The following is a 12,084-nucleotide window of genomic DNA, read 5'->3' as shown; positions in this document are numbered from 1 at the left end:
ACAGATCCTTTCTACTGAACACTCTCTCTGCCAGAGAAGGGAATAAATTCTTTTTTCCTATTCTTTTCCCAAGCATTTTTCATCTTTACAATCTATCATACCCAGATCTTTTGTGTCCAGTCAGAGCACTTAGATGTTATTTATCTTGTATAGAACTGTTCAGGAGTCTTATGCACCGGCTTTTTATTTAGTGGAATTCTGCAGTGTCCCTGGATTTATCACCCATTACATTAACTCTTTCAGCACAGGATTGGTCTCTGGGAATGACCTCGTAACCATTTTGTGCTTCTTATAGTTTTCATGCTATAACTTCTAAATTAGTAAGCGAATGTTAATGAAATTTGACAGATTATCAGTAAACATTACAATACTTTCATATGCAAAATATCAAAGTTTTAAAGTTTATAAAGCAATGTTTTTTTCATGTCTATTTTTTCCTTTCGCATGTTGCCTATCTATCATGCAAAGTAATATTCGTTTTAAGATTTAAAATACTTTAATGCATAAAAAAATTTTGAAATTTCACATGCGAAATCTTTATAATGTCGAGATAGTTATCAAACATTTCTTAAGAAAAAAACTTTATATTTTATCTGTTATTTTCAGTAACAAATCTCTGTACAAGTTCAGTAGATTTAACCAATCTCGTAACCACCATAAGAAATTAAGAAATATAAATTATGCCTCTTCCATTTTAAAATGACAATAAATTATAACATGAAAACATAAATTTTTAGACTAAATAGCTTAAATCTGATAATATTATACATTTTTACATATACATTATTTTTTATTATATTGACCTTTCAGCTGTGCCTGGCTAACAATACGAAAGTTACAATGACGGTAGCACATGTGCACTCATTTCATCGTATCCAATAATATATAATTGACCTTTAGTCTTTACAAAGTGACCTGTTTTGCCTGTGTTTTAATAGACTATAATTTAGTAAAATACAGTTACATTTCAATTATTATACATTATATATGTATACAGATTATTGCTTTTTAGAAATAAGTTCTTAAGCATATTTTTCTTACAACATAGAACAGTAAATAAAGAAGTGAAGCAAACAATTATTTCTTCTAGTTATGACCTTTGTACTCTGTTGCTGCTTGACGTAGGTTGCTAAACCTTTTAAAAATTTCGCACATGGAGGATATGAAGCAAACTAATTTTTTTTAGGTTTTGTATATATATAGTTGAATAACCAAAAACCTCTTAAATTACTATATAAATACCATAGAATTCCACTATTATTTATCAAGCTCAGTAACTAAGCTGTTCTTGTGATAAGAGCATCTCATGAAAGTAAAAAAAAGGGAAGAAAATACATCTCAACAAAAATATGATATGGGAACACATAGTTAAAGGTTCAAATAAAGGACATACAAGAGCCCCGTGAACTAAACAGGAATCAGCTTAGGAGAACTGATTGGAAAGACTCAGGAGAAGTCTGTGAAAACTACAGAAAGAAAAGGAAAATGGCCAGAGAAAAGACAGAAGGTCTTCAACAAAGCTTCACCATATCCATTGATTGTAGAAATGGATAAGCTACCATTGCAAGCCAAGTAAAAAAGGCATTGAGAAAGAGTTTGAAAACCTGGAGAAAAGGAGTGACAAATGGACCAGCATCTATAAATCACCCACTTGCAGAGATAAATTGCAAGGATGGATGGCCAATATGAGCCAGCAAGAACACAGAGTAGTTGAAAAAAAAGGCCCATCTTGCAAGAGATCAATGCAAAGGTCCACATGTGAAGATGGATGTGTTGAACATCATGGTTATAGATAGGTGTAAAAGGCTGATGTAAAAAAAAAAGGGACCTCCAAGACAGAAGTCCCAGGAACACCAAGAGGCAAAGGAGTGGAAATCATGGTTGAACTGGTGAAAGAGAGGCAATGAGAAGAAAGTGGCAAGGATTGGTATGAATTAAAGACAGCATCCTAAGAATAATTAGAAGAGGAGGATAGGCATACAGAAAAAGGGCACACCAATCCAGAGGGAATAACGACAGGGTCATAAAGTCAGGGACTGATGACACATAAAGTGTAAGATTAGTGTAGAGCGTGTTACAAGTGCATTGAATAGAGAATATATCTACAGAAACTTTGGAAGATGTAAAAACCACCTGTTGAAAGGACTTTGTCTGAGCAATACAGTCAGTCTTCCACTAAATTCAAAGCTCTCACAATATGGAATACAAAAACTAGATGCTTTTGTCAAGAGCCTAAAAGTGGAGTTGTCAAAATAGATCAAAACAGGAAGTTCAGATAGCTGAAACAAACATCAAGCACACTGATGTGGAAAAACTATTCTGCAGGAGACCAAACACCAAAACTGGTAAAAACATCCAGAAACCCAACCCAACCAGCTGGAGAGGTACTGTGAACACATGTAAATTTGAGTGGGGTAGAAAAACATGGGTACTCATATTCATGTGAAAATGTTTGAGTGACCATGATAGTGAGCAGTAAGTTGATAAAATTGAAAAATGAGTAAGCATAGTGGATCAAAGGGTATATTCCAATGATCTTCCAGAATTAACTGAATGGGACACAAAACCTTATGAATAAGGAGATATGACAGCCTTGAAAATCAGAAGCTCCATGTCTCAGAAGTGTAAAGGAGGCTCAGCTCACCCAGCAAAGGAGGTGATAAAGACTCCCAAATGAATCAGATACTGAATGGGAGACAATAATTACTTCAGAGTCTGACCAGCCAAACCAAATGAACAGACTCTCAAAAAATAAGGGAGATCATAATAGATGATATCTTTTAGGACTTAGTTGAAAACAGACAGGTTTACGCCTTGAATGCCAAAGAAAGCACCTAAGAGAAAACCTGTGTGACCCAAGGATTTCCTGCAAAGTGAGTCCACAGGTAGACAAATTGTAAGAGCCAAGATCCCACAGGACCAAAACTTAGGGCTATTTCCAGAAACAACTGAACACAGAGCCCTGGATAGAGGGAGGACACTAGGAAGGAGTAACAGGATGAGGAATTCCCCCCAAAATGTATGCATGAAGGAAGGATGTCAGATGGAGTTCTCCCAACATAAAACTGAGAAAGTCAATCTCCAGAATATTAGGCATCCTGGTGATACAAATTCAAGAAAAAGAGCAAGTGAACTGGGCACCAGTTGAAGAAGAAAATGAAGCAGCATGAAGAACAAGTTAGTGTGACCTTTCCCAATAAAAATGTGTTAACAATGCAGAGCCTCAGAAGAAAAGAGGATATAAGACAGCAAGCTAATGAAGGATGAAGACAAGTAGACTGAGGGTAAATGAAAGTCAAATTAGAAGAAAATCCCCAAACTGGGAGAAGAGATTCAAGTCTGGCACAGGAGCTCTCAAAATAAAGAGAAAGAATTCCAACCACAGGAAACAGAGAAGGAGTCTTAAGTTCACAGAAGAGGCAGCAACTGAGAGTCAACATGAAACAGAAAGAATCAGAAATAATGCAACAATCAAGAAATGGAGTAAAAGGGGAAAAAATATTATGAGTTGAGATGAATTTAAGAAGCTTGCCTGAAATCCAGCAGAAATTACTGGGGCAAAAGAACAAATGTCACAAACTTAAGTTATCAAAGGACAAAGGTGGACATTACCTTATCATCATAATGAATGGAAAAACCAGATGCAAAGCAGACTGTAAGAAGAGCTGGTCAGAGACATCCAAAGACAAGGCAAGTTCAGCAGCAGTTACAGAAACAGGGAGTCATATCCTAGGTGTGAGATGAAAAACTTAGGATAGAACAAACTATGTAATGTACAATGTTGGTAACACTGTACCAGAGTAACTCTAGTCCTCATTTAAAGAAATTAAGACAACTCCTATGGAGGATAGTCTGAACCACAGGAAGTTTGGTTTCAGAAACATGGATATGAGAAATCATATTTAATAACATCCACAAAACTGAATTCATGGAAAGTAGTACTTTTATTATTTTTTTATATTAATTTAGTAGGTCTAGTATGTTGTAGTACATAGGTCATGTTAAATTTTGTATCACCTTGTAACTACTTTGTAACCATGAAACTATACACATTATGACTCTGAATTTACTAAGTATATATACTAAAATTTGCCAAATTTTGTGAAAACATTACCAAGTTTTTGTTCACAAAAATCATTATTATTACTAAAAATTCACTTGTGAATTTACAAATCCTTCACTGAGTCAGTTTGAGTGAAGGGTGATTATAATTCTAAGAACAAAAATACTTATTCCCATCTTACAGTTTCATATTTCATTTGCATAACATGTAATAAAGCAAAACTTCATTATTTTCTCTTCCCTAACACTAACTTTAATGAAATGATCAATGTATATTGAAATGAAAAGTTGAAAAACATGAAAATGAATAATACCTCTTTTTCTTCTTTGAATACATCATTTGTTGAAATATTTTCAATTTACTTATCTTTAGTTCTATGGTTTTATTGTCTGTACTTTGGATAACAAGACTCCACCAAAAGCAGTAAATTATAGTAGAAGCTTATTAGCTGTTTCCTTTAGGTTTTATGTAAACATCACTTAATCTTTGCACTTGTGCTATAACTGCTGGTAAGCCTTAGTGAATTTTACACATTTGTGTCTCAATAAAATAGGTAGTTTAGGAAAAACAAGAACATAAATTAATAATATAGAATTTCACAAAACCATATATTTTACGTGGCTTTCTAAGAAAGCTATAAATAGGTTCAAATTCCATTCCTGATCGGATCAACAACTTTGCTCAACACAAATCAAGTGCATATTCTCAATTAGTCTTTTTTGCAGCCAAATTAAAAAAAGTGGCTGTATGCTAAATATAGAGGAGAATCTGCTCTTTTTATTAATTATAAATATGTCAATCAGTGATGCATATTTCAGAAAGTAGAGGGCTTCTCTGATTGATTTGACAAATTTATTGATTTTTTTTTAATGAAAAAAAGATAGCAGGTTCATATTTTATAATTTTGCTTGTAATTATGTATAGTTTGTGTTCTTAATGGGTTGGACACTGCAACATCCTATTTTAGAAGTTACAAAATTCTAAAGTAATGAATTCAAAGCTAATACAAAAAATGAAGATTGAGAAAATTTTTTTAAATATTTCTTTTTAAAATTAAGAAATGAATACTTACTTAAATTATAAACTGATAATAAAGTTGTTTTATTAAAATTTAAATGTAGCTCTGTAAAATGATATAATGGGCACTTTGATCCAGCCATGATAATAAAGTTAAGAGAAGAAACAAAATGAATGTAAGAAAAAATATACTTCAGTGGTTTGATGCATGCACTAAAACTGTTTGACAGTGACACAAGGTATAAGCTGTCTGTTCTGTTAAGAAGTAAATAGTATTCTAAAAAATCTGCATTTCAAATTCATCATTATGTTTAGAGTTCTGTTACATCTTGTCGTTTACTAAACGTCTCACACCTGTAAAAGGCTTAGGTAATTGAGCCAAAAGCTTGTGCATCAAAAAAACTAAAATAACATGGTGACAGTCCATATAAATTACTTAAAAAAATGTGAATACTCACATTAAAAGCCTGAAAAGATAAAATTTGTTTTATCAAGCTTCTTATGTTTTCAACATTAAAATGTTTTTTCCAAAACTAAGAAATTCAAGAAAAAACTTCTGATAAATCTAGTAGGAATGCAATCAAGGAGTAATATTTCAGATGATTATTTATCAAGTTTAACATTCTTAGCAAATTCATACCTGCAAAGGAAATTTTTTTACATTTCTCTTAGTTTTCTTCAGAAACTGTTTTAATGAGCCACTGGACATGTACTCTGTGATAAAGATTACCCGAGGTTTTTCTGAATCTTTGTCAGTCCAGTATTTGTGAAACTTCACAATGTTTGGATGTTCTAACTGGGTAAGATTATCGAACACCTGACGAATCTTTTCCTGAAAGAAATCATGTAAAAGAAGATAGTTCTCATGTCCATAATAGAAAATGGAATATTTTTCACATCTGAATAGAAAAGTGAAAATTTTAAGTACTTTTAATTTTATCAAACAAAGTGGTCACATTATAGTTATGTATGAAAGAAATTATGATATACAAAAAGTTTCAATGTGAAATAATTACCACAGGCTACTTAAAAAAACAGTAGGATAACAGAGCTACAACATATTACTACATATGTACATCCATTTGTTAAAATAGCTAACATAACTGCTGATTGGTACAGTAATATAGTTGCTATTTCATAAGTATATATATATATATATATTGATTAACTGATTACCACACTCCATTAACTGCCAAGCTCTAATGTATAATATCAATTATTTTCTTTCTTCTTTTTTTTTTTTTATCACAAAAAGTCTTGCATGTGAAAATACTTACAGGCTTATATACAAATGAACCACAAGAATAAAAGTCATTGCATATACATACAACACCAACTTGTGATGCACCTTAATAAATAAGCTATATATGGTTCATTCAAATTGAAATATTTATGTAAAAATTAAAATCGATAAAATTTTTTCTTATTTAATTACAATAGTGTTTACCTCTTGAGGCTTGAAACTTTTTCTTTCGGAGAATTTTACTTCATTCCAAACAACTTCAACACCTTCTTCTGTGTCCATTGCTAAATAAGCAGCATCAATACCAGGAATGTCTCTCTGTTGAACCTGACAACAAAAAGAATCAATCATTCTTAAGTGTGTGGTCTCAAGTATAATAGGAATTATTATAAATGACTATTACACACTATTAATTCATAAACTTTTAGATAGCAAAATAAAAATGTCCAAACTTAATGAAAACAAAAACAAATGTTACAGAAGAAGAAAAAATTACCATTCATATAATGTATTGTTATGTAATATTATAAATTAGCATATTATTATTAAGTATACAGTTTCTCATGACAGGTCTTTTAAAAATTATTTACCTTATACTGAAATTTAAATATTTGTTGTTTATTCTCAGCAATTAACTGGATGTGCATGGGATCAGACAGTTGGACCAAACTAATGTTAGAAAAGTAATGCTGAATGTAACTCTGAATTTATGAACTTTATCATCACAAAATGTGGCAAGTAAACAGTGCAAATCTATTATACACAAAAAATCAGGTGTGTTAGTAAAGTTTTGTACTAAAGTTACACCTGTGAAATGAAGAAGTCAGTATGACTCAGATTGACGAGTCAGAGTGCAAGATGATATTCGTGCGATGAATAGAAATACTTTTGCCAATCATACAATTTGTATATCTAATTTTTTTGTTTCAGAGTCCCTGTATATTGTATCTGGTATTTTATCTAATCTAACACAAAATCAGCAATTTATGGTAACATGAAATGTTAGTAATTGACATCAATTTCATAATACTAATGTTGAATAGCACTCTGTACAACATCAAGAATATGCACTTTGACCATCACCATTGCACATAGGATTAAGTTAAGCATTAATGAAGTAAAAGAATAATTAGTTGAGTTTCTGTTCAGAGAGCTGTTGAGAGTAATGAAAGGAATACTTTTTTGGCTCCGAGATAGAAGCCAGATGTAGTTGTAGATTAAGTTTAAGTGTTTTAAGTACTAGTACTATGTTATACGATATGAAGGTTATTAAATCTTCAATTGTAAGATTATCACATATGTTATCTAAGTTATTTGGTAGCTACTGAGAACTTAATGCATTAGAAAATAATTTAAATTAGCAATTAGTACAACGTAACAAGAGTCTTGTACATTGTACCCGAGTACTTGTAATTAACGATATCAGTATTAGTTAATAGGAAATTGCATCAGGTTTATGTACAGTATTATCTATAAACCACAAAATGGCTTAATTTTGATTATATATATATATACAATTAATGGGTGGATAGATTGGTAACAGAATAAAGGTAGTTCAAACTGAGGTGGACTTTATAGGCTGTAATAGGTGCCATTATTTGGTTATTAGAGAGCTGTAGGCTTGACATTGTCTCTCAGGAGGCTTAGAAAGATACACTACACTATGCTTACAGAACCAGCTTACTTAAGGATAAGTTAAAGAAAGCTTTAAGATTGTACTATTAAATAGGGAAAAACAACAAATTAAGAGAATAAATTAAGACAGGAAATGGTTAGAATTTGGGTAAATATTGCTTTGAAAGAGTGTGAGAATGGGATTATAGAGTTTACAAGGGTGAACAGCACTGAAAAATGGTCAGACCAATGAAGCCATGCTCAGTTAGCATTCACTTAACAATCTCAAATAGGTTTGAGCCTTTGGTTGCTTGCAAGGAGTAACATGATGATCAAGTAGCTTACATAGTGGGGAACTCTCTCAAAGTATATTAATAAAGTTATTTGTATTGGGAAACAAAAACACTGGGAATAGAACTTGCTTGCCAGACACTAGAGGACATTATAGAGCAAACTGATAGTTCAGTTATGGGTACCAAGAAGCATTCTCTTTTTGTAGTACACACAAGAAGGAATAAGGTTGAAAACTGTAAATTAGGAAAACTGCTTCGCTTCAAACATTTAAAGAACTACTTCAGAGGTTTAGGGATAAACATAGACATTGGCCCTTTTGGGAGTGCTATTTCAGGCTAGATGCAGCAATGTATTACTTAGCAGGATCCAAGGATTATGTGAAAGATTATCAAGGATATGCTTAGAGAAATAGGTGAGCTGGTTGGACCTATGAGACAGTTTAAGGTAAGGGTAAATTATATGCTAGAGGTGGACTCACTTAAGCAAGCTAGGTAGTAGGATGTTAGGAGAAGCTCTAAATAAAGATATTCATTAAAGACAGATTCACCTAAAATAGCATAGTGGTAAGGGAGCTTGGAAAATTGTGAATAAACAAGCTGATAGGATAATTAGAGAAATGACGAAATTGGATAAAGATTCATAGCATGACAAGTTAGACATCAGTTTTAAAGATAAGTCTTTCAGATTTTAGGATAAACATTTGTTATTATAACATTAGGAGTATTAGGAACAGAAGAGATGAAATGAAGGGCTGACATGATGGGAATTACCAAACGTTTGATTTAGATAACACTTGTAATTAGGAATTATTTTAAAATTCTATGTTAAAAGATATTAACTGTAATATACTTTATAAAATTTGTGTGCTATTTCTGTATAAGGGATGAACTGCAGACTGTTGTAAGTGAATGAGCAGATAGACAACTTGTAGGGATAGGGGTTCATTTTACATTTATTGTTAACCAGTAACAAGAATGTGGTTGCAAAAACTGAAGTGTAGAAAGATCTGTAGAACAGTAATAATTGTATAGTAAGGTGGTCTTACAACATTCTCAGCCCCTCATTTTGTTCTAATATATAATTAAGTAATTCACATAAAATATTATCTATACTGAATAACATTTAGGGGCAACTCAAGGCAGATGAAATTTTTATCTTGTAACTTGCATTGTATCTGCATATTCTGAATATTTTAGAATGTTTCAGAATATTTTAAATAATTCTGGAATGTTCTAGCATGTTATTATGGAATATTCTAGCATATTCTGGAATATTTCAGAGTATTCTACATTCTTAAGAATGCTCAAGAACATTCCATGTATAAATAATCCATGCTGTCACTTTTTGCTTCTAGAATATTGTGTATGACATGACAGTACGTTCAAGAATGTTTTTAGGGTATGTAAGCATTTGGTAGCATCCCTCCTTGTGGAGTGCAATTTATAGCACCTGGAGCACTGCATCATGCACAATGGATGGCCAAGGTATTATATCTCCTTAAGACTTGAATGTTTATGAAACAGTTTAAATCTCACTGGCCATGAGGAAAGAGAACTCCAAAACCTGCATTTTTGTTGTTCAAGTCTATTTTGGGCATAGTTCACTGCTCCTGATGTCACTTCTGCTCCTTGCAACAATCTTAACTTCCTACAATGTCTTGTTAAGTATAAGAAGGTGAATTCTGCTCTTTGAAAAACCTGCTTGTCAACATTTGCTGAACATTACAGTATTTCAATGAGGAACTTGTTGATTCATTTGATTAAAAATGAGCAATGGATAAAGTACTAAGTGAGAAGGAAGGCAAGAATGAACCTCCAAAGCACAACCAGCTAAATTTCAGAAATTCTAAAGACATTTAAATTGAAGATTTCATTACAAAAACACGACAGATTTCTTCAAGTACCTTGAAGTTCCATCTGGATTATGACCCCAAGTCATGGAAGCTCAGAGAGGACTACAGGAAGGCACTACAGACAATTCAACACTTGAACATGGTAACTGACAATGCTGAAAGGAGTATAGCTCTTATTGAGGAAAATAATGCCATCATAACAAAGAATAACAGAAACAATTACTCCCTTAAATTGTGCAGGATCATAGAAGATGCTTTCCTAACAGCAAAAAGGAAACAATAACAATGCAAAAGTGATTAACCAAACCAAAATCAAATAATTATACTATAGTACATGCAATAAAATAATAATTTTAAATAAATCATTTATATTACATAACAAATGTTTTTATATCACAACAGTGCATACCAAGCAATAGCAGTCTAGAGCTTCAACCTCATTGAGCAACCTCTAAATGTGGTCCAAAATGGATGAAGTTTGACATTTAATGTTTTTTACACATTAAAATAAAATTTAGAATTTCTAACCTGAAATCACACCTGCAAACAAGAAACACCCTATTTTATAGGGTTTTTTTTTTGGCATGGATAAAAGAAAGCTCCAGGGAACTCATTCGACGAGGAGAAAGGATGGTTCCTACGGACGGGGATATTAAAAATACCTTCCCCAAGTAGTCGAAATTGTTAGGCAGGTAACAGGAAAATTTATCTAACTGGAAAATCCAACCATCCGAGCTGCTTGTGTAAGAATCAGATGAGTATGTTATGACCACCTCAGTTCGGAAGGAGCTAACTGAAGCCAGATGCCCAAGTAGTGGTGTTAATAAAATCCTCCAAAATGCAGAAGTTGGATAAAATACAAACCTCCTGACAAACATACAGAACTGAAAAGTCTGAAGGGCAAGGCAGGAAACTGGTCCCAAATCAGGTGGTGAAAAAAACCTAAGATAGTGTCCCGAAAAATGAAAAATAAGAATGTGTACAGTGGGCATTCTCAGTCCTGCAGAAATTGCCCACTCTACTACGATCAAAGACTACATATTAAAACAGGGAAGCACCAAAAGTGATTGAGGTGGGACCAATCTATCCAGAATTACAACCAGCAATGAGAATACATGGCAAATGAAGAAACTGTAGGTAGAACAGGTAAAGGATGGGATGGTGCCAGACATGGAACATGAATAAAGATGGTAATGACTCAGAATGCAACAAAAGAGCATCCAACAACAACAAAAAAAGAATATAGCATTGCAGATACTCCACATGATGCTAAATGCACAGGAGTAGCTCTAAAAAAAGAACCGGTTGGAGAAAAAAACTGACCGTAAATCCCTATTAGAAGTGAATCATAAACAAATAGTAGAAGACAGTGTCCCATACAAAACGATCCCAAAAGCAAAGAAGCCATGTGTAGAGGGAAAAAACTGAAGATGGCAAATGCTCCAATATGGAGAGGAGAAGGAAAAGGTATCCCATAAAAATCCCCTAGATAGAGGTGGAATACCTAAGAAAGGAGGTGTAAGGTAGACACTTCCTGTAGAAGAGTCAAAAGGGTAAGACAAAGCTGAAAAAGTAGGTGGGGGAGAAAATGGATAGGATTAACGATACAGGCAACAGAAATTCTAAGTACATAGAATCAAGATGAAAAATCTGCCTGATGGTAAACTAAGGTGAAATCTACTAGTACTAGTACTTACTAAAAGACAGTCACATTTCAATTGTTATATGTTATATACATATACAGATTATTGCTATTTATAAGTAAGTTCTTAAAACTATATTTTTCTTGAAACATAGAACAATAAATAAAGAAGTAAAGCAAACAATTATCTCTTCTAGTTTAAAATTTTTGTACTTCGTTGCTGCTTGATGTAGGTTGCTAAGCCTTATAAAATTTTGCACATGGTGGATGTGAAATGACATAATTTTTTTAGGTTGTATACATAAATTTGAAATAAATATAACCAAAAAATCATAAATTACTATATCAATACCATAGAA

General features: G+C 32.7%; 1 protein-coding gene across 2 annotated transcripts in view; it reads right to left on the bottom strand.

Annotated features, from left to right (window-relative positions):
• Positions 1-12,084, bottom strand: part of LOC106460406 (nuclear receptor-binding protein-like) — a 44,627-nt gene that overhangs the window by 25,573 nt on the left and 6,970 nt on the right. For both annotated transcript variants that reach the window (XM_013920103.2, XM_013920110.2), the window contains exons 2-3: positions 6,528-6,650; positions 5,721-5,912 (exon numbers count right to left, since the gene is read on the bottom strand). In XM_013920103.2, the coding sequence (XP_013775557.1) occupies positions 5,721-5,912; positions 6,528-6,650 (315 nt within the window). The remainder of the gene's footprint in view (positions 1-5,720; positions 5,913-6,527; positions 6,651-12,084) is intronic.

This window comes from Limulus polyphemus, unplaced genomic scaffold (genome assembly GCF_000517525.1).
Source record: "Limulus polyphemus unplaced genomic scaffold, Limulus_polyphemus-2.1.2 Scaffold33, whole genome shotgun sequence".
NCBI lineage: Eukaryota > Metazoa > Arthropoda > Merostomata > Xiphosura > Limulidae > Limulus > Limulus polyphemus.
Note: the sequence above shows the minus strand (reverse complement) of the source record. Positions and strands in the feature narration are given on the sequence as shown.